Here is a 24,145-nt window from a genome sequence, read left to right as displayed (position 1 = left end):
ATCCCCCATCTATCTGTCTGTCTGTCGGTGTGTCTGTGTGTGTGTCTCGGATCCAGAGAGACTCCTCCTGGGTTTGTTTTTTATGTTGGCTTAATAAAAATACATTTTGCACGTGGAAAAGTGGAACTGCAGGAGGAGAAAAAAACTTCAGCACTCCCACTTCAATCCGTATACCTTGCCCGTGCCCTCGTAACCCTCTATCACAGAGCTTTGCAGCGTTTTAGTTCTGTTGGGTTTCCCACCATATTCCATGGTGATGCTGCTGTTGCTGCTGCTCCCAAAAATAAACCTCATGTACCACACCCCGCATATGTATGTATTTAGTATATATATATATATATAGTACACTTACCAGAAAATCCTTCCGGACACGTACAATTGTAGTAGGCCACACCGTCCACACATGTCCCGCCATTTTGACAGGGCCCCGACCAGCATTCATCCCAATTCGTTTGGCACTGGATCCCTGTATAGCCATCAATGCAGTAGCACGAGTACGAGCTGTTGTTATCGTTGTTGTTATCGGAACACGTTAGTTTTTTTTTGTTCCCCCATTTTTTTGTTCCATGTTTTTGTGTTGTTTTTTGTTGTTGTTGTTGTTTTTGTAGGTGGAACGGAACGGTGTGTCAATGATGCATCAAACGTTGGGGAAAAAAGCACCCGCACATAAAAGACATGGAAAAATATAGAAAGGGGAGAGAGAGAGAGGATGAGTGAGCAAGAGAGTCAGAGGTAAAAAAGTAAAGCAACAAAAAATTTGCTTTAGATAAAAATATTTTCAGCAAATGGCACAATATGGGGAGTACACAGAACAGGAACGATATACGATATATATGGAAGTAAGTACTCGTATCCGTATGTACGCGTATTACGGTATACAACACGCCCAGACAATAACGGCAGTTTGTAGTAATTGAAGTGAAGGCACTGTCCAGGCTAGAGATGGCAGCGTGAGCTTAAAGGTCTATCGGCGAGGATTACGATCACGGAATCCAGCGAATGTTTCTTACATTTTATATTTAGATATTGCATACTCTTGGGAGCTATTTAAGGCTTCAGGCTAGATATGTATGGTACTGTGCGCAAAAGATGAAGTAAATATTAAGTAAATATGAAGTAAAATTATGCAGAACTATCGCTTGATTTTGTGATTTTAGTCACGCTGCCATCTCCACTTGCAGGAAAGAGTACCAATAATCAAAACTAAGAGCCATTGTTGAATGTCATTCATAGAGGAAATATATTGTGTATACTCAATGGATATTCCTTCCATTTCAATTTCCATGTACTTGTTTCTCTGCTTTTTTTTTCTTTATAAATAGATCCACCAATAACCCGAATTGCACACAGTACATACTCCTATCTATCCATATCCTTTAGCCTTTTGAGTGCAATAAACTTTGAGAGGCAGCGCCACATTACACTTGAGTAGTGGAAATAAATATTTGGTAGACATGGGGGATTGGTTTGTTTTTTTTTTGTTGTTGTTGTTTTGTTTGTGCTACTTCATTGCCTAACCCACTGGCAAAACCGATTCGAAATGGAAATGCAAAGAGCACAGAAAAAAAGAGAATGTGTCAGGGGAACACTGTGGCCGAGAGACTAGGGCCAAAACAAGCAAAACATGGCAGGATGCTGCCAGAGGAGCAGGAGGAGGAGCACAAGGAGCAGCATCAACAGCAGCTTAATTAAAGAAGTTTCCCCACCTGTGAGCAGGGCACAGGTGGGGATTGAACAAAATGGGTTGGAGAGATCTCTGCTGTTGTCCTTTATAATGGATTACATTAGGATGCAGAAGGCAACCGGGCTGCCAGTGCAGTTGTCTCTGGCTGTGGCTGTGTGTGTGTTTTTGGGGCTAAGTATGGAGATAAGCACCTAGGCACATACATACTCCTACTCGTATGTTGTTCTCTCTGGCTGACTGGCTGGAGAGCCCCAGGGATACAGCCTGATTACCGCCTTCGGCTCGACATTTTCACCCTGGAGACCATTTGATTTGTTGCCTTGGCAGGAACAATTGGGGAAATGACTATATAATGGCATTCGACTTGTACTTGGATCACTCTCTGGCATTTTGGCAAGAAAGGGAATAATCAGAATTTAAGCGTGGACCTTAGGGATTCCCTGTGCCGAATGTGATTCTTAATCTGAATGTCTGAATGATGCATCTACTCGTGGATCCTTGCTGAAGGTGGTACATAATTTTTGAGAGTTGCAACCACTAGAAAACTTATCTCAGCTAACTTTCACATTAAAGAAACTTCTTTAATTAGTGTTTTCAACTTGCTAAAACATCCCCTAAACCGTTGCCAATCTGTACCCTTAATGGCTGGAGCAATTTGCTAAACAAATCTTAAAGCTTGTCTCAACTTTTATTGGACTTTTTGGACTCGCTACAGTTTTAAGAGCCAGCTCATAAAACAGTTGAAAGCGAGGCTTATCGTGCACATAAACCAAGATAAACCAATAAAATATCAATGTTCTCAGATACGGAATGGCTGGGAAGCTGCTCCTCTGCGATTCTAGTCTTTCCCCCCGAGGAGGAAGGCAGTCTGGAAACTTGGAAGGAAGTTGGTCGAAAACTATTCAGTTAATCCGTTTAAATCTCATGGTATCATGTTAAATTTAATTGCAGCTATAAATTCCACTTGCCAGCACATAAACTTTCCCATCCATTCGCTGCCCCCCACCCAGCCAACGTCTTGGGAAGAAATGCAGGCAAACGCCCCGGCAAACAGTTTTCCCCCCCAGCTTCTTTCTGCTCTTCGCATTTCGCATTTGACTTGCAGCTTTTGCGTTGGAAAAGAAAAAACAACATACATATCTTAACCACTTTTCCTTTAGTGGGTGGGTGGCTGCAGGATTAGCGGTCGCATATATCGCGAAGTGAGCATAGAAAAATAAAATGCCAGTTACTTAGTCGTATAAATGGCGTCAAGAAGAGCGATGGCAGTCCATGAGGAAGGATGGGTCCAAACAGATGGAGAAGGGCGCTGAACAGATGCGGAACTACTTGGCTTCATCTCCCATTCCATCTCTTCTGCTTTCCAACTTGTTTGTGCAATTGGCTTTAGTAGGTGGTGGTTGCTGGTGGCAAGGATGTGTCAGTAGCTGCGGCGGAGGTGTGTGGCAGCTAAGCCTCAAAGTCTCATCCCATCCCCGTCGAATGGCTAAAGTGCAGCAATTTGAAATGTTTCTCCTGATTTGAATTTGAAGTAAAATGAAGATTTGAGTGTTATTTCGAATAGATTTGTGTGGATTACCTTTGCCTGAAGGATTTGCTTGGTGGATGAAAAACCGGAAGAAGTTTGAACAGTGGAAAGTGCAAAGTGGAAGGAGTGCAATTTGCACACAAATTGCGTCTCTCTTCTAGCATGACAATTTTTTGTTGATGGTTCTTTGAGGCATTGTTTTTGTAAAAATATATTTCTTATTTTTTTGAAATTTTCCTAACTCTTCATAGACAATTTAAAGATACATTTATTAATGTTTTGAACACTCAAACTTTATGGACTTTATAGGTAATACAATAATGAAATATTTGGAAATATATATATAAATTTTTGAAGATAATACCTCAAATATACAGATCATAGCTCTTATATTTATTCCTTTATCTGCCTGACTTAATTTACTTTTTTCTCAACTTGAAAAGAGAAAGTCCAATAATGAAAACTTGGCTGAATCCAACTTTATGGAATCTATAAGTAATATTATGGAATATTTGGAAATATATATTCCTCATGATGATAATACCCCAAATATACAGTTCAATAGCGCTCATATTCATTCCTTTATCTCCCTGACTTCGTTTACTTTTTTCTCAACTTGAAAAGAGAAAATCCAATAATGAAAACTTGGGTGAATCAAACTTTATGGAATCTATAGGTAATATTATGGAATGTTTAGAAATATATATTCCTCGTGAAGATAATACCCCAAATATACAGATCATAGCTCTTATATTCATTCCTTTATCTCCCTGACTTCGTTTACTTTTTTCGCAACTTGAAAAGAGAAAATCCAATAATGAAAACTTGGCTGAATCGCTTGGCATATATCTTGGCAGTAAATTTACCGCATTAAGAATGCACTTTGGCTCAGTCCAGCCCAGTTAATAATTTTCCAGTTCCGTGCAATTGAAACCCACTCAACACACTCGGCTGCTACGTCCTGCTGTCCTACCCTCGCTGTGCCCCATGCCACACACTGCGGCAGTGGCCGCAACTTAACCCCATTTAAACGGGCATGCATTAAAAAAGTGTGAAGGATGGGAGGGAGGAGCGAGTGGGCAGCACCCTGGGGCTGCACAGCAGATGGGCATGGGTTGGGGATATCTGCGGGAAATTCATTTGCCTGCAAAGTGGCGGCATCAACATGTTGGTCCAGCCATCGAGGGATGGTACGAGTAGGCTATGGCAAAATGGGATACACCACCGGAAGGCTTGGGATGCCAGGGACTGGGAATTGAAACTGGAACCGTACCCCTTCTGGATGTTCAAGTGGCGCAAGTTTATTGCCACTCGAAATGTGTTGGACGGGGTCTGTCCTGGCGATAATAAGCACAAAATGTGCACAGAGCCCCAACCCCCAAATCAAATGCAATTTTAAGCATATGCCAAGAGATGACCACCTGCCCTGCCCAAGAGGTATGGCAGCGTGATCTATCGCAAACGTAATCTGGAATATATAATCAGTGCTGAAAGGTTTCATTCGACTTATGCTAATAGGAGTGGCATCGATGGAAAGGATCACAGATTACTCCATTGGGTAGAAGCGTGTCTCCTCAAGTATTTTTAACTAGTTTAAATATATTTGTTTATTAGTTTATGGTAACTTTTTTTTAAGTTAAGGATTTATCATTTGTTTTTTTTTTTTAGCATTTTATAAAGTTTTTCTAGTTGTGAACAGAAAATAGTTACCCCCTTTGCTCAGTACATGTACTAAAACAACTTTAAATGAATATTTAATCATTAATAGTCTCTAGTTTTCAATTGTTATTATTAATTGAAAAATTATCTACCAAAAAAAATTATTATAGAGCGACTCCTTGTACCTATAGGTGGATTGCTAGCTATTTTATGTTGTGAATGTCAAGCAGAACTATAATATATTTTTCCAATATAGACACAATCATCATCTCTATACCCGGAAGTCACGACGCTACCTTTCGATTTACCATCTCTATACCCCAGAGGTCTTTGGCTTAGAAGTTCAGGGTGCAAGTGAGGGTGAACTCACCTGTTCAGGCCATCGATGCATACGCCAAACACACAGGGATTGCTGAGGCAGGCAAATCCTGCCTGGCCGCCACCCACCAGGAAGCCCAGGCATAAGCCGAGAAGCAGCAGCAGCCTGGAGTGGAAGCTGCCGCCGCACTTAGCTAATATCCTTAATGTCCAGGCAGAGTTTAATCTTGAAGTTGGTGCTGTTTCCGGGCAGCAGGATGCTGCTGGAGTTGGAGTTTTTGTGATGGTTGTTATCGTTGGTTTTTCTATTGTTGCTCTTGCTGTGGTTCTTGTCGTTGGCATCTTTTGCAGGTGGTTTCGTTGCATATCCGTTGATGGTTGTTGCTTCTGGTTGGTGGTAGCAGTCAGGCCCGTGGTGGTGCAACCGTTTGCTGTCAGCGGTGTGGCAGCTCGTGCATCATCCTCTTCAAGGATTCTCGCCTGCTGCTGCTCCTCCTCGTGCTGCTGCTGCTGCAGCAGCAGCTGCAAGGGACGTCTTCGACCAATTTCGCGTCTCATTTGAGGCGATTCCTCCATTGTCTGTTTATCAATCTGAATCACGTTGATCATACGCCCAGTGGGTCTTGAAAACTGCTTTTGATTGATGCTGCTGTTGCTCCGTGAGCTGCCTTCCACTTGAGTGTCCTTTTGCTTGTCCTTGTTGCTGCTCGTCTATCCGCTTAAGTGCTTTATTAGTTCTCATTGTTTGCCCCCACATCCACATCCACCTCTCTCCCTTGTTATCCTAGTGCGGCGCTCCTTGAATGCAATCTGCGTCGCCTTCGCATCTTCAGAAATCTTGTTTATGATTTTTCCCCCTCTTCCTTGCTACTTTCTCCTATCTTCTTCTTTGTTTTATTTTATATATTTCGCCTCGTTGTTGCTGCTCTTCTGCTCGTTCACATTTTTGCAGCCATTGCAGTCTGCAAAAAAAAGAAGCAAAAGAAAAAACTTCATGAATATTCAAGCAAATTATTTGCTCAACAATTTGGTTAGATATTGTGCATTCTGATTAAGATTTTAGTTGTGGCACTTAAATGTTTTAAATGTTGCACAAGTTTTTGGGGAATACTTAAAGGAGAGGTTAGCAGACGGTTTTCTTTCTTTATTCATTCGATGAAATATATATGTATGAACCTGAACTACAAATATATATTTATGTATATCGTATATACTATAAACTAGAATTTTATTCACACAAAGACTACATTTTCGACCGATTTCAACCGATAGCAGAAATATGATATTGTCAGAAAATGGAAATTTCTAATTAAATAAAGCAGAAATAAAGAAATAGATATTCACAAAAAGACTTGTTTTTCGACCCATTCTCCTGTGCTTTCTATATGATATATTTATCGAATCATAAGCATTATTTTTATTATATTTATTAACTTTATTTATACGCTTAATCAACTGAAATTGTATACATTTAGTTAGTGTATCTGTACAAATAAAAGAGCTATTCACAGAAAAGTTTGATTTGTGACAATTTCGACTATAGAAGCTATACGTTATAGTCAGCGGATATCAATACATTATGGTAGAACTCTTTAAGGACATGTATCAATTTGATATCTAATGATTGGTTAGTTTAACTTCAGAACCAGAAAAGCTAAGGATCGTTTTTCTTCGAATGATTTGCTTATCATGGATCCTATTAAATCTTAATACAAATTAACTGAGCTATGAATAAATATATTACACCTATATTTCCTAGATTTATATAATTTATAAATAGTTAAATATATGCTTAGATCTATCATCAGTATAAAAAATACTCGTATCATTTCCCATTTAATTTTTTTCTTTTTATTTAAAAATGTGATGAAATGCAGACCCAAACGTTTCATTATTTCAATTTCAAAAACCCAAAAAAGTGCTGTTCCAAAATGTAGCCACAATAATCTCTCGAAAAAGGGTTATGGCTTTGGTATCCCTTGAATAAACAATACCCTTGAATTCCCCAAAGCTTTTCCATCCTTTTCAGACAGTTGAAAATCGTTTTGTCCTATCCCCCTGTCCCCCTGCTGAAATGTGAATCTGCACAACTTATCCATAATGCCGCCATGTGGCTGTGGCTGGCTTTCCATTTCATTTCATTTCATTTTATTCTGCTGGATGGCACCCAGATGTACTCGCTGCTGCCCATCACATCACACATGTGTCAAAATAAACCCCAAAACTTGTACACACACACATCACACATACCCATGCGAACATATGTTGGATGGTTTTCGGACTCGGTTTGGGTACTTGGGTGTTTAGCTATTAAAACGCTGGACAGAGCTCATGGGAGAGAGAGAGATTTGGTGCAGAGAAATCGCAGTCACATGTGCAGTAAGCTGCAGAAAAGTTAACAAACATTTTTGGAACTCTGCTTTTTTTTTTGGCTGGGACTTTATTCTGTTCCTGTCAGCCTCTCTCTCTCTCTCTGTCTTTTTTGAATGCTACTTTTTTGTTATGTCTTTTTTGGGATTGTGACTAGAGAATAAATATATATTTTTTATGGTAGCCGCAGAAAATGCAGAGACAGCTCTCGTGACAAGTTCAAAATTGAAACCAGCTACGGACTCTGCACGTCAATTAAGGACCGAAGCACCAAAGCACCCAAGCACCGGACATGTGCCATGGCAACTGCAAAACTGAGAGAAAAAAAAAGTAGGATCAGAACTAGAAGGACCAGCCAGCCAACGCCAGACAACGCCCCATAACTTGGCTGCATCATCAACATAAATCCGACTTAACTCCGAGCCGAGCAATGGTCAGCAGTTGCAGTCTCGCTTATTGCACGAACGCTGGCGTCTGGAGTGGCTGTCTGTAATGTGTAGCCGTATTGTTTGAAAGACTGAAATGGCTGAAAACGATATGGCCAACGTCAGTCATAATGTTTTGGGATTATATCCTTAGTGCAGGCTTCCGTCCAGCTTCCAGCTTCCATCTTCAAGTGGAAATTAGTGTCGTTCTCTTGAATCGAAAGATGCAACGTTGACTGACTCTGCACTAAAGCTAAAACTAAAACACATACCACTAGCCCGTATCGTATCGTATCGTTAGAATAACTAGGACACACACACGCACACAGTAGTACCAATGTTAGGCAATAGATCCTGATGATGCTGATGAGGCTCTCGTTGTCCCATCAGTAACTGCATTGTCAAGGGGCCCAACAACAAAGGAAACAAAAACACACACACACTCACACACAACAGCAAAATCTGATATGGCCATGGCAGCAAAGGTAGCAAAGGTAGGGGTGGCGTGTCCCGTGTTTGGAGGTATCATCACATGGCCCGCTGACGACAGGAGTAGACGTCCGTCTGCTGTGCGGCCTCGGAGAATGAATGAATTTAGCCTGTAAACACAGGGACACAGCATGAAATGCACACGAACGGAAAGGTAAGGCTCCTCGCTCTCAGAACTGGCCAAGAGCCAAGTGGAGCAGGCAGCAGCCAGTGTGCAGCATGCAGCATGCAGCGGGGAGCTGCAAGCATGAAGAGGCAATCTCCAATTGCCGGCTGAAGCCTGAAAGTTGTTCAAGTTACAGAGAGAGAGGACATTGTCGAGTGTTTGGTTCTCCTCCTCCTCCTCCTCCTCCCACGTTGAGGATGATGATGACGACGATGATGGTGTTGAGTGGCGCCTCGAAAGCAGCCACCACCAACCATCCCACCGCTGCCGTTAGGGGAAGGCCATTCAACACTGAACAAACAAAATGTTGTCCACTTTCGTGCCACAACCCATTGGGAATTGTATGCATTACCAGTGAAAAAATTGCCCTGGAGTTTCGTATGTAGTTTTCCAAACAACGATTGGTATTGCACATTTCGATCTTTGAGCTAAAGTTAGAGGCGAGATAAATGTTTGAAAATATGTTCCATTTTCTTTTATTTTCATTGATTAACCTTTTCATACATTTTCCTCACAGTATTTTTTTCGGGAGAGGGTAAGAAAATGTTAACTGGCCAATGTCATCAAATTGCTTGCACCTGCAGCACACATTTTTCGGTGGAGAAAATTTTAACTAGCGCATAAAACCCAAAACCCCACAAAACCCCATACAATCCAAGCCAGGAGCCAGGCGCCAGACGCCAGCAATCAAACCGAAGAGAACCCGTGGACATACCGGCTTCTAGATGTTTCTGTTTTTATTGTTCCGGCTGCTGCTGTTGCTGCTTCTGTTTCTGTTTGGTTTTTATGGCATTTGCAGCAACTGCAACTTTGTGGATGGACCGAATTGGTGTTGTAGCTGGATAAGGTGGCAGAAGGCCTGGGGGGAGTCTGCGAAGCCTGGGGATTTGTCATTAACGTTGAGCCATTTTCCATTTGCCGACTCTGTGTCGACATAATGTTGCAGATTTTCAAACAGAAATGAAAGACGTTGTTGCTGCTGCTGCTGTCTGTTCTCCTTCATTACCATTTTCCCGCACCCGTACCCATCAAGAATTTGATGACATTAATGAATGGGCCTTGTTAGGCAATGTGTAATCTGGTGGGGTAATTATAAGCAGGTTTTCTCGATGATGATGGGGAGCCAGAGTGGCTGCAGCAAGGATTTGCCGTAAGATACACACAGATACACGAGTTTGAAAGATAAATGGCCAAATAATGATTGTGATGGATTGTTGTGTGAATTACAGTGTAGTCTAGTCGAGAGCAGACATCGAAAAGAGGTAATTTGCCGGGCTGTTAATGGCCAAAAAGGTAATCGAAATATTTAAATAAAGGAAGGAACTTTGTTGGTAATTGATTCCAAGGTAATTATCTGCGCCTTCAATCTATTGTATAAGGAAGTACTTTGTACTCAAGAGGATATTTAGGAAGGATACATATACATACATATATAAAGATATATTCAATGGATTTTTGTGTGTTCAGTAACAGTTTATTACGGTATATTTTTTCAACAATATTTATTACTTCTCTTCCTTTGCTTTACCCTAAAAAGTGTTTCGTATTTTTAAGACTTATGTTCTTGTTTATTTGTCAGAGAAATTTGCTTGCATAAATTTTAATTAAATTGTCAAGATTTGTTCTTGTCGGTTTGTTGTATTTAAAGCGAATTTATGCAAAGCGATGGCAAGTAAACAAGTGCTTCTCGACTGAAATAAAAAGTTTACTTGAAATATGCTGCTGAGACAAACAAAAACTGAAAGAGAGAGCTAGAGGAATGTGGGAAAAGCTTTTCCACACACAGTCTTCCGCTCCCTCTCTGTCCGACAGTTCCTCCCTTATATTGTTAATTAATTCTGACAAATATTGTGCAAATATTTATCAAAACTCAAAAGCCAACAACAGGCAAGTGCCATTGTCTTAGGGTGCTGTTCTGCTTTGCATATTCACTTAATTTTGTTGGAATTTTGAAGTGGTTTTGGAAGAAGGTAGGTGTTAGATAAATGGGTTAAAAAATAACTCGCATTACTCTTATTTATTAAATGCATTTAATAAATTAAGTTAAGCTCTTGAGCACGTGGCTATTTCAAATATTTTAGAAATTAATTAAAAATTTCGTGTCTTTTCGTTTGTTGAATTTTCATTTTTCAAAAAGCAAAACTCTAATAGAAACCGCTTGACTTTGCTTCGAATTAAAATTGTAAAATCATGCCCAAATTGGAGTACGTCTCGCTTGTGCAGCCGAAAAGTAGGCAGCACATAATGAAGCCACGAATATGCCAAGCAAGTCTTTTAAGCACTCAGGATCTTTCATTATGCAGATTATGTCTCCGCATGCGACTGAGTGTGTGTGAGTGTATCTATGTGCCAGTGGGTGTGCTGTAATGTAGAGCGCGTGAAAATCGATGGACAAAAATAAACAAAAGGCATGGCACACATACACACACACACACACATGTTAAAATAATTAACTTGTCTTTGACAGGACATATGAGTAAACACATTCCACTTTCTCTCAGCCACTCTCTCTCTCTCTCTTTCTCTTTGACACTCTCTCTAGCACCATTTCTGGCTCTCCTGCTCTCCCTCTCTGTCTGTTTGTTAATAAAACACGCCATGTTTGCAGTGCACAAATACAATTACCTTTAAGTACGAGTACCCCCAACGTACTGTCGTACCGTACCGTACCCCTTCCACTGGTCAAACACGTGCCAGTCCATGGCACCAGTTCCGTTTGCTTAATACGATTACATGGCCTTACCCCATACCCAGCAGCATTCATGCTTTTCCAGCACCCCCAACTGGCACCAACATCACAGCCCCATTCTACCAAAAACGTAGACTATAAGATGTAGGTAAGCTTTGGTCATGATTTCGACTACAGAATACTGGCTACTTGGGAAATTCCTATGGAAATCTCTTTTAATGAGTCTAAGAGAAGTTTCAATAGTACCAAAGAGAAGTGCGTTTGTGTTCTCTATTATGAAGAATATACCAAATTGAAGCGAAGTTTTAAGAACATACTCTCCAGAGTTTCATATATCGCTCACTTCACACCAACGAAGTTATATCCTAGCATTATATCTCCCTTTCTCCGTCAGAGTGAGCTACATTGGATTAAATTGGGAAATTGCTTTCTAAATTTTGTCTATGTATAATAATCTGACCAAAAGTCTGCCATTTGTTAGATACCATAATTTATGGGGATTCTGCATTTTCGGATCTCTCATAACTTCATTGAATAAAAACATAGAAGTAAAAGCAAGCATTTTAAACTGAAGCTTAAGATACTTTTGCATCTATCAACTATCTATTTATCACAGATATCTTACGCTGACCTTTCAGGCATTTACACTTTATGATAAACAAGTTTACTCCTTTTGTGCACTGCAAACATCTGATCAAACTCCTAGATACCCTCTTCAAAGGGTGCAAACAGTAGCTAACACAAAGCAGCTGGCCAACTGCTGCTACTCGTACTGCTGCCACTTCTGCCACAAACGTGGCGTTGTCCGAGGGATGGACGTAACGAGTTGGGGGCAGCAGTTATCAAGTTGCTTAGAGGACGTAGTCCCCCCCACCCCCATTCTTCCCGTACTTCTTGTTTGCTGCTGCTTTTATGGCTCGTTATAATTAATTGACTTAAATCAATTTCTGACTTTGAAGCATATTCGTGAGCACTTCTCTGTCACAGTTGCTGCTGATGATGTTGAAAATGTATTTCATAACTCATACGCAGCGTTGCCAATGATTCAGATATATTTGGAAGGTTCAGCTACAACGTTAGATCTAAAAAAATATTACTCTAACAAATGGCATCATTTGGTAGAAGAATAATTTACTTAGAATTAGGGTTTGTAAGAATCATTCATTGGATTATGAGTACAGTGAAAGCTCTCATTGGAAGACTGCTTCCTATTTCTGGCAGAAGAGCTGCAGGTAGCAGGTATCTACAGTACCCCTCCATCACTGATGCTCCTTTCACTTAGATAGCTCCTCTCCTGGCCATATCCTTGATTCAATCTTCACTTTAACATTCCATTTCCCATTCAATATCCCCGTTTTGCATTTAGTTTTTTGGCCTCCACAAGCTAAAACCCCTTTGCCACTGCATGACACTAGTACTCTTTGCTCTGGCTTTCATTTTTTTCATTTTGCTCTTGGTTGAGAGCCCCGTGGAAGAAGGATAACAGGCGACATCCGTTGCCTAGGAAGTTCAAAGCTGGCTGGATATATGACTGCCATATCCTGAGCTGCATCTGCGTCAGCTGGAAGATTAAGTGTCAGCACGCGCTATCCACAGAAGCACTTACACAGAAAGGAAGGACCAACGGAGCACACTCAGCAGCAAAACGAAACACAGACATACACACAGGACGATACAAGCCGAAGATTGCGCATACGCCACATGGCCGCATGGTCTTGACTTTGGCTTTTTTTTTATACCACGGTATTTGCAGAAGACAAGAACGGGTATATTCTATTCAGAGAAAATTATGGGAGGAGCAAAATGTCATTAAAAGCGCTGCATGATTTGTATTAGCTTATCTGTAATAGCTAGTAAGAGATCTTCCTTTATCGAATATTCCTGTTGCTAGTTAAATAAAATTAAAACTACCTTCCCCAAAAGGTCTCGCAGATATTTCCCAGGTATCTTTAAGTCGAAATATCTTTCATTTTTCGCTTTCTTTAAGCTCCTCATTGGCTTGCCTTCGTGGTGCTGCTGCTCCTCCTCCTTTTTCTGACCCAGCGCTTGCCTTTCCCCTATTAACATTGTTTGGCTGCCATTCTTTGTTTTCTAAATGTGTTTTAAAAATGTTTCGAAAATTGTCGTTGATTTTCCTTGGGCCTTCCTTTTTTTCTGCTGTTTGCCTTTTTCCTCTTCACCGCTCGTTGGGGGTCTGGGTGGTCTGGGTGGTCTGGGTCTGTGTAAACACATTTATGTTGGGTACGATATGGTATGGTGTGTGGCATCGTTCCGAATATTTATTAAAGCAATCTGTGCTGCCTGCAGATTTATTTAACCGTATTTGTCTTGCAATTTATACAATTCGCGTTGCATTGCGGGGGATACGATACTCGTATATATAGTTTGTTTTTGGGAGCTTCATTTTTGTGTGTGCCATATGGCCATATGGCAACCGATGCAATAAACGTAAATTGAAAGAAAATTGGTTATTGAAACATTTATCTAAGAGGAAAGTTCCTGGTTTTTGAGGGTGCCAGTGCAGAGTGGAGAGTGGGTTGTCCTGCTATGTGGGTGTCCGTGTGCTTTGAGGTGCAGATGGGGTGTCCTTTGTTTTCTTAAGCTTTAGTGGCTGCACCATTGCTTTGATTGGCTTAGTCGCTTCGATAACCCCCCAAACTTATGGGTTTGATCAATTAACTATTCAATTTGCTGTGATTATTGTTGTGGGCTTAAGACATTACCGTTTGATGGCACCAAACAGATTTGTGGTTATTGTGCGCCAACTATTAATTTCGATTGAGTGGTTCTTCGGTTCTTAGAATTGAAATTCTCGTGAATTTATTTAATCAAATGGTTTCAACCTAGATTTTTATTTAAGTAGAATTTTATTGCATTTGTAAGAAAAATTTTATTCTGAGTATTTTTTATTAAATAAAGTTCTTATAAACCTGTTCAAAAAATCTTTATTGATGTATTAAATAGTCTTTTTATTTCTCAGATACATTTCCAAACTTGTAATTGGTTTGATCTTTCGTAAACAATTTTTCTTATTTTTAATCAACTTTTTCTATATTTGCTCAATATTCTCAATTGGCATTTATTTTTCAATTTGAAGAAAACTAAAACATTATTTACAGACACGTTTTGTGGCAAGTGCAATTGCATGACTCTTCTGATTTATATTTTCTTTTTTTCTGTTTACTTTTGCCTATCAGAAATCAATATTAGAATGAAATATGGTTGGCAAATGCTACTAAGCTTAAATGTGCGCCATGCCTCTCTGCTTACTAATCCTCATGGACTACTTTTCCAGCAACAGAAAGTAGTCTACTTTGAGGTGGTGGTATCTCGTATCGCCACCCTCCTGGAACTATCATTCCCACAGAAAGTTTCTCCTTCCTTCACTCGCTTTTCGTGCGGCTGTCTCTTCCTCCTGCACTTGCCTTATCCTTGTTGCCACACCACAACAGAAAATCACACCGCAACATCGCAAATGCAATAAATGGAGCCAAACACACAAATGTGGCATAAACAACACAAAGAAGCCGGTGGAGGGGTATGGATGGGCAGCCACTGCTGGATGGTTCTGGGGGCATGGGTCTTGGTAGGACATGGGGCAAGTGGGCGGTTACTTTTGTGGGATATGCAGAGGGCATCGGCATGGATACATCGATTATACAAGTGGCCGGGAAAGCGAGCCAAACTGTGGGCGGAGATAACTCGGCTCCACTTTCTTCTTCCTCTTCATCTGCTGCTTCTTCTTTCTCTCTATATGTGTGTGCGTGTCCGTGTATTTGTGGCACTATGTAAAAATGTTGCATGCTTTCAGGCGGCCAAAAACATTTTCCACATTTTTCGGTAGTGGTAATAAAAGTTTTTATCGCTTTAAATGAAAATTGTTCGCTTCCGCAATGTGGATTTTTGTTCTCTCTCTCTCTCTTTATCTCTCTCTATCGCATTCTTGTTGCTGCAGTTGTCGTTGTATTAATTATACCCTCTCAGAGTGCGAGAGAAATGAAAGAATATCTGTCGTTTATATCTATAGGAGTATAGTGGGTATAGCAACAATTCTGTGAAAATAGTTTGAACCTATCTTGCTGAAACTTTCTAGAGACACTTCTTTTTTTTGTTTTGCGTCCAGTATATATGTACATATGTAAGCTGGAACAGTCAAGATCAGATCGCTATTTATATAGCAACATAGCAACATAGGAAAAATCTTTCGAAAATGTAGTCTTAGCTAAAAATACTTTCTTATATCTTAAGATGCAGTCAAACGTTAAATATGGGAAAAATTTATCAAATTTATTTATCATTCATCTTCCAAAGCTAAAATCTAACAAGAAAGGGTATTCAAAATCTCCTTCCCTGAAATCAACAGTGTCTATCATGTTTTTATTGTCTTTGCTGCCTTGTTTTTGTTTTTTAGCTGCCATTCCCCTCCTTTGACGCCCTCGAATTTGTACAGTAGGCGTGGCTCGTTGCTGTCTGTATTTTGTTGCCATTTGTGTTGTGCGTGTGCGTGTGTATTTTCTTGTTGTTGACGCTTGCAATTGTAATTAAAATTGTGCAACTTAAGTAAATGCCTGGGCGCCATATTTATGTGGGTGACTGTAATTGCATGCGAGTCGCATCCCATACCCAAAGTGTAAGGAGAGAAACAGACACTGTTTGTGCTTGCAAATGAGTAGAAAATTGAGTTAATTTAAATGCAGTGAAAATTGGTTCGTTTTTCGGGAAAAACTTTTGCAAGTGACATGTAATGTTTGTTTTTGGCAGAAAACAAGAAAATTCCCAAAAAAGAAAATGGAGTTTTTTTTTTCTGGGAATATTTGAAGAAGATTTGGCGAGGAGGGGTGGAAATTAAGTGGGGAAGAAAAGTTATTTAAGATGTTTTGGTGAATTTGCTCTAAATTCAAAGCGAAAATTCATTTTGGTTGGGTTAGACAAAATTCAAATTATGTAGCAGATACATAAATATGTACATTATAATGGTATACTGTTAATCGAATATGTATATATTATATATTATAATCATGCATGACAACTATGAAAAAACTGCTGGAAAAATTTCTAAAATCTTTGATTTTTAAATACATTTTTCGACCAAAATTACGGTCTATAAAAGGATTTTTAAAACATTATCCATATAATTTAAACATTATCATAAATTTAACCGTAAATACTCTTTTCATGGCAAAGAGACAAAAATCAGAAAGAAATATCGTAAAAACTCCTGATCAACAATAAAAATGCAGCTAATTTCCTTTTTTGCTTTACAATTCAAAGACTTTTACTTGAAATTCAATCCGTGTAGTCGCACCCAAATGATTTCCAATTAGTTCTTATCCGCTTAAACCTTCTGTTCCCTTTGCGCCCCTTCCGCCCTTTGATTTAAGCGTCAATATCACGTCGGGGCAATTAAATTAGTAGAAAATTTGATGGAAACCCTTTTGGCAAGCATTTAACTTTGTTGCAGTCAGGGCAGAGGATGGCTGCTGCTTAAAAATGAAATTCGCTCAAAGGAATTTTCGCAGGCAGCGTGTAGCGCGTTTGCGATCCGAGGCAAGAGTTAATTAACCATGGAGTGGCTGTGAAAGGGAAATGCCAAATGGAAAATGGCACAAGGGAAAACAAGGAGGCACAACCACCAAACAGTGTTTTTTTTGTTGCTGCTGCTGCTGTTGCTGGTGGCGGCGGTGCTGCTGTTGTTGTTGTTGGTGGTTTGCTGTCAGCAGTTGACCAAATGAAGAGCTGACCAAGTCCGGGGACGTCTTTTGTGTGGCTTGTTAGGGGGAAAGAGGCAAGCTCTGGCGACAGCCATCAAGGCAGGTTGGGGCATGTTCCTATGCTGAGGTGGGGCCACGGTCAAAATGCGGCGGGGCGGTAGAATTGAACAATGTTCAGGACAACCGTTTGCGGTTTGAATGTCATGTCATTGGCTGTTTTCCCTTCTTGTGGAGCTGCGGCGGCTATCCTTTCCCATTGCCTTTGATTGTTGCTTCCTCTGGGGAGCCATTGGAGTGCGTAATAATTCAATGCAGTACTTTGAGGTGGCTGTGCGTAAATATATACTTTTTTGCATGATGTTGGCTATTGAGCGCAGTTTTAAATATTTAATAAGGGAAATAAATATGAAAGGCCTGAGAATCGAATAGTTACATGTAGATCCAAAAATGTATATAACTTTTATATTTTTTAAAGAGTCAGAGACTCCAGAGGCCCGATAGTTGATACGTCCTGAACTCATCCTTGTTCAGAACTCTACACAACCTCACAAAAGGTATAAAAATCATCTAAAGACATACAATTTCCAGTTAATGAGGAATGTCAACAAATGGGTAAATGGATGTCTGTCCCCAATAAACCTGCAAAAGATGTTTGTTTTCTTTCTTTAAATCCCCTCTCATTTTCCCTGGGCCAACGCGTGAGTGAGTGGAAGGAAATGCATCTTGAGGCTTAGCAAATCGTCTCACACCTCTCACACTTGTAATCCCTGACAGTGCTTTTGTCTATGCATTCCCTTGCACCCCACAAAAAATCAAACCGGAAAATCTTGTCATTTGGGTTCCGCAGATTTCCTTGACTTATGGCCATTTGCAGCAAAAAAAAAACCACCAGCTGCGGACAGAATACGCCAGTGAAATGGCACCTTCCGCAACAATGAGCTGGCGAAGATGTCAAGAGAACCCAAGAACACCGAAACCCCCACACACACACACACACAAGGGTAGCCCTAGGGCTTACACACACTTTCAGACGGGCCAACAGCTGTGGCAGGGCTTCTCAGCCATTGACTCACACACAAACACTCATACCTGTATTCTGGCAATAGAGAGATAGAGAGAGAGAGAGAGAGAGGGGCAGAGAGTGGAATGTCCCTCGTGTAACTTTTTTCATTTCGCCGAGTTCTTAATTAAATTATGAATTATGCACAGTTAGTTAAATAGAGGAACCATCCTCGAACGTTCGCTCGTTCGTACTCTCGGTTGGTCGTTGAGATTTTCTTTTGTGTTCTATTTTGTAGTTTCGACAAGGGTATTGTGATTATTAGCAGATGTTTGTTATGCTAAAATGGAAGAATTTGATAGACTTTGATATTGTAGACTGAGCATATGTATACGCTCATATCTTACTATCTTTCTATATGTTTGTATAAAAAATGTATAGATAAGTGGTTTAAACTTAAGAAATTCGGTTGGGTTACTCGAATTACTATATTCAATTCAATTTTTCAATTAATAAATAAAAAAAAAAAATAATAAATTAAATTAAATAAAAAAGAAATAAAAAATAGTAATACTAAAAAAAATAATATTAAAAATAAATAAAAATAAATACTTAATTTTTCCATAGAATATGCAAAAAAATTAAATGAAAAATCCGAGCTTTATGTCTACATAAATAGCTGAACTCATAAAAATCAGGGTACTATACATATCTTATAACTGCCATGGAAACGGATCGCTCAAAGCAAGTATTTTTCAACTAATCAGCACGGTTGAAAGTAACTTAATATAAAAAAGGAGTGTTTTTGGAAAAATCCCAAATCTAAAGATTTGTGTTTGTATTTAATTTTGACTTTATATATATAACTTTCTATTTCAAAATTGGCTCCAAATCGAATAATTATGCTCATCATATAACACGCATAAAAAGTTCAGATCTTCTAAGGTATCTTCTGCTTCGGCTTTCTTTGTTTTATCTTTGTTGTTTTAAAGATATGCCAGGGCTTACATTGAAGACGGATTTACCGGCATAAACATAAACGTAAAGAGAGCTCATTGTTGTGGCTCTTTCTTCTTTACATTTTTACATTTTTGTTTTATGTTTGTTTTGCCTCGTAAATGGTATTACTAACCCAAATACACTTGCTTTTGCTAAATATATGTGTGGGTGGGTGTGAGAGTGTAGGTGTATTTGTGTGTGAAGGGCATAAATAAGTCGCTTATTTATTGCACGTACCACACACACACACACAGGAAAATTCCATGCACGACCTTAAATGGGCACAAAGTGAAAGTGTTTGCTTTGCCTTAGCTTTCCTCTCTTTTCATTTTCACTCGCATTCATATCGAGTTTCCCTTAACTTAAAGAACAAAACTCCATGCCCGCACTCACATTTTTATTCACACTCTTGTGCGAGTATATATTATTTTGGTTCGTATTTGCTCATAAAATGTGTGTAATAAAATTGCATGAATCTGTCGTTATTTATGACCGCAACGTGAACAAATCCTTATAACAAATACATTTCATGTAGAGGTCACTCAAGATTGTAGGTTGGTAAAGATTGTAGCCAATTTTGGGAGAGTTCTTGAATGTCGTATTGATTGTGTGGTTTGTTTGATATTTATTTGTTTTTAACTTCCTTTTCCCTTAGTGTAAAATATTTTAAATATTTACTTAAGATTGTATTGTTTGTTTGTATATAATAAATAACACAAATCATACAACGTTCTGCCAACTTTCATGAACCTCAATCCACATAACCTCCATAACCAAAACCTCAACCGACATAATTTCCTTAAACAATCTTCACTCCTCTTGTCATTGAAATAATCAACCCACAAATTGTCCCCACAAAAGCGGAGAGGAGACCATTTCCACGTAAATTACTCAACCCACGTGACATACCCTTGAGTTGTGCAAACAATCCACAAACTTAATTAGATCTTCAGGCAGGGGCGAGGGCAGAAAGAACGCAACTTTCGAATTTAAATTTTCACCGGATTCAGACAACAGATGTGACAACCGACAACAACAATCTCAACAACAATCACAACAACTTCAACAGCAATTACAACAACAACAATAGTCGTACGTGAAAAAGGTGAACCACAATGCAGCCCAGGAAAAGAAAACTCTCCAAAACGCTCAACATTGGCATCCTTTTTCCCCGAGTGTGTTGACTGGAGGATGGTGAATGTGGATGGTTGTGGGGTATGTGGGGTTGAACGGATGTGCCACCAACTTCAAAATAAGTATGTTTTATGCTGTGCCGCAATGGCAGCAACACCAACAACATTTCGTTGTTCACTGCGGAAGCGGAAACTTCAAAGCGCAAACACTTGGCTTTATGAAGCTGTTAAGGGGAAGAAAAGTGGGAAAAACCAGCTGGAAAAGCTGGGTGGCAGTCTATAAGGCAGTGTAGTGGGGAAAGCGAAGCTGAGTGAGGCAACAGCGACAGCATGCGACACAAGTGTAGCACACTTTGTGGCACCGAAAAAAGGGGGAGCCACAACAGACAAAACAGGGTGAGAAGTATCTTTTTGACAAGTGTGTGGTGGAGTGACACTGCGAGAAACAAAGGAACGTGAAATAAAGCTAATAGCAATGAACCTAATATTTATTGGAGTGATCAATCTTTAATGAGTTTTATTTCTGGAAATGGTTTTCGACTTGGTTTTTATTATAGAATTTTTACACTCCATATATTTCCCATGCTCCCAACATCTTTACTCAATCAATATCTGCCTTAGTCTCCACTACTCTTTGGGACTCACTAAATATCGAATCAATCCCCAATCACAGGATCCCATCCCTTTCAACCCTGTTTTCTTATGGGCACGCACCTGCTCCTCTGCATTGCGTGTGTGTTCTCCTGTCGTCTCGTGTCTTCTGAATTAATTTACGCATTGCGGAGAATTTTGAGTTTTACTTTTGGGAACACGCCGAGCCGCTTTCAAAGTTGTCAACTCGGCTTATTTCATTTGCAGCAATCCCCGTATTCCCCCCTGTTCAGGCTGGCTGTTATTGTCACCGTTTTGTTATTAATTCACAGAGAGCACTTGTTGTTGCCACTCGTATTGTTGCCACTGTAATTTATAACCTGCGTCACCAGCTGCGCGACAAAAGAACAAAAAATAAAGAAGATGGAAAAAAGGGACAAGGAACAATAAAATTTTGAGCAATTTTTGCTGTCAGTTGGTGCCGTAAAATTTACTTACTGGCAGGTTCTGGCCGCTCTTGGCAGCTTTCTTGTTCACTCTTTTTGTTCTTCATTATTTTTAGTTGTTCTTGGAATACCCTAACTGAGGAGAGTATGGTTTAGCTTTTAAACTACGGTTGAAAGTATTCTCAGAAAAGTGATTTAAAAGTGCCAGAAAAATTCCCAGAAAACCTAAGCATCTTATTTCTTTCCTGAAAATCTCTCTGGGCAGTTAATCTAAAAAAAAAACCCTAATAATCTTTAAGCCGTAAACCATTTTTTTGGGTTCTCTTTTCATTCAAGAGTGTTTTGATTTCGTTGTGCCTTGATGAGTTCTTTTCACCTGATTTTATTTTGTCTTGTCTTGTCGTCTCCCTTGTACAGGTTTGTCTTTGGCTTGTACATTTTTTATGTGCCTCCTTCTGCCATGTACATATTTTATCCTTTATTTTTTTGGAGCTGCACCATGCCACGCCACGTTCCCTGTCCTGTTTCTGCTTTTGGTCCTGTTCCAAGTGCACTAAAAATGCGTAAACTTAACTTGATTTCACAGACATTTTTTCGTCCTTTTCTGTGTTTGCTTTGGCCAAACAATTCCTTTTGAAGGTCCCTGGCCAAGTGCCTGTCCGGGGCCAAAAAAAGAAGAATACAGAAAGCCAAAAAGAGGATGCAAGTTGTAATTTCATTTCTCACAACTCTTTGGGACTTCACCCCTGTCGTACCGTGCCTCCCCTTCCACCGTAACATACTTTCTTGGCCATATGGGTGGTGGGGCGTATGTACATGGGGGCGTGTTTAATTCAAGTTGGCAAACAACATAGAGATAAAGTTTGTTTGGATTTCACCAAAGCCCGCTGCTGAAATTGTTGCCGTTTCTGCCTGTGCCGTTCCCTACTCTCTTTTCGGCGCACTCTCTCTCAGGGCCTGTTGTCATATCCTTTATTGCATTTGTTTTCCTGCCTTGCTGCCTGCCGCGTTTTCTTTTCCGCGTCGTCATCGGGAAAATGCCAACTTGGGCTTTAAGACAAATTCCCGCAATTTATTTTTAGCATTTCCACTTGGTATTTGCCTTGGCTTCCGTATTCATGGCCCAAAAGGAAAATCAATTCAAGTTTTTTACTCAAAAAAAAAAAAAATGTAATTTTTTATAAAAAACTCTCTCCTAACGTTTAACTCTTGCCAAATGTTTGCATTGGTTTTCATTGCTGGCTATCGAATTTTCATTATCGGAAGGCACACCAAATATGTAGTTTGTGAAAGCAATTAAATTTGCATGGAAATGGCATTTACCTAACACCATTTTGCTTTATATTTAGCATCAGTTCAGGCACATATAAGGGCTTGTAGGTATTTTATAATAATTATATGAATTAAAAAAAATGTTTCATCTACCATAATATTTGACAAAAAATATTTTATGAGCAATTTTAAGCCTCAAAGTTAGAACTAGTGTGACATTTTACTTTTAATCTCTTCTGTTAAAGCTTTGTAGATTAAGCCAAAAATAGTTGTCATTTATTGTGATTAAAAGTTACAAAAACATTTATAGAATGAACATTTACAGCAGCTCGAATCAATCTATAGATAAAGAGACTCCTGAAAGGTTATCCTTGAGTGAAAGGTTATCCTTCTGAGTGAAATATTACCCATGTCTTGCGAAAACTTATTTTACCTTCATGAAAAATTTAATTTAATTTAAGGATCCGTTCCTGCTTCATTTAAGATTCTTTGTTGTATAATAATAAATTTAAATAATTTAATAATTTCTGAATAATCATTTTCACCATATGTTTAAAGGTCCTGACTTAATAAAGAAAGCATTCCAAAGTCTATTCAATATCTGGAAATTTAGTTTTTTCAAGATTGCATTTTATAAACTTAAGCTGCATGTTTGGCAAAAGTTTGTTTGCTTCCGTTTTTGTTTTTCTTCCATAATGGATTTAAAAATATCCCAACTTTGTTTAAGCCGAAATATTGCAAGAAAACTTTAGTTAATCTCACAAGGAAACAACTTCTCAAAGGCCCGTCATATTGTTTTGGCTTGAAAAATAACTAACTCAGAAGCATAAAATAAAATACAAAATATTGCAATAGAAATTTTCTTTAAATAAAATAAAAACTTTAAATATTTTGTAGCCAAAATTCCTTCAGAATCCATCAAAATGTCCCAATTTTGTTTGCGCCAAATACTTTCCTCACTCCATTTCCATCCTTAACTACCCTTTTCAAAGAAAACTATCCACTTAATCTGTCACAGAATATCGCTTGTGAATAGTTCTTCAGTTTTTGGCAACTTGGCCAAGTAAATATTTTAATTTTGCATAAAAGTCATGCCCACTAATTGGGTTAAGAGAGGACTTCACAGACAGAAAGCCCAAAGAAAGACTACTGCACGAAAAGTGTGCCTTCCCTTTGACAATTTTCTTCATTCAAGTTGTGTTCAAAGTTCCCTTGCAGCTTGTTTGTGGAATGTCAACTTTTGCCTTTGGCATCGCAGCATCTCTTATCTCTTTCGATCTTGAAACGTCTGCCAGCCGAGACTTCAGACTGCGTTCAGACCACAAAAGGGAACCACAGAACTTGCTTTGCTTTTACTTTTGGGTGAAAACAGTTAAGAAGCTTAATGCTTCACCATTTCTGGGCTATCAAAAATGAATTTCGTTGACCGCAACACTTATCAGTTGGGAGGCATTTTTCTTTTCAGTTGTTGTTTTGCTTTGTTTGTTCTGTAAATGTGTTGATTGCCACATGCTCATGGAAAATTAGTTAATGGTCATTATCCCTGACACATTCACATTCCAAGATAAATAGATAGGGGAGGATGTCTAAAACTTTAAGGGGATTCTTTTGGCCATGCTGACTCATAAGTATAAAGATAGTCGGGCTTGAATAATTAAAACAACT

The 24,145-nt window shown here is 39.2% G+C and overlaps 2 protein-coding genes across 2 annotated transcripts in view; one reads left to right on the top strand and one right to left on the bottom strand.

Annotated features, from left to right (window-relative positions):
* LOC111077916 (MKRN2 opposite strand protein) overlaps nucleotides 1-24,145 on the top strand; it is a 69,344-nt gene that overhangs the window by 40,953 nt on the left and 4,246 nt on the right. The window lies entirely within an intron of this gene.
* The window catches only part of LOC111077847 (protein eyes shut), a 68,079-nt gene that overhangs the window by 42,826 nt on the left and 1,108 nt on the right, over nucleotides 1-24,145 (bottom strand). The window contains exons 2-3 of the mRNA XM_022372301.2: nucleotides 5,242-6,151; nucleotides 353-501 (exon numbers count right to left, since the gene is read on the bottom strand). Of these exons, the coding sequence (XP_022227993.2) occupies nucleotides 353-501; nucleotides 5,242-5,798 (706 nt within the window). The 5' untranslated portion in view covers nucleotides 5,799-6,151. The remainder of the gene's footprint in view (nucleotides 1-352; nucleotides 502-5,241; nucleotides 6,152-24,145) is intronic.

Source organism: Drosophila obscura, unplaced genomic scaffold (genome assembly GCF_018151105.1).
Source record: "Drosophila obscura isolate BZ-5 IFL unplaced genomic scaffold, ASM1815110v1 contig_200, whole genome shotgun sequence".
NCBI lineage: Eukaryota > Metazoa > Arthropoda > Insecta > Diptera > Drosophilidae > Drosophila > Drosophila obscura.
This window is presented reverse-complemented; position numbering and strand designations above follow the sequence as displayed.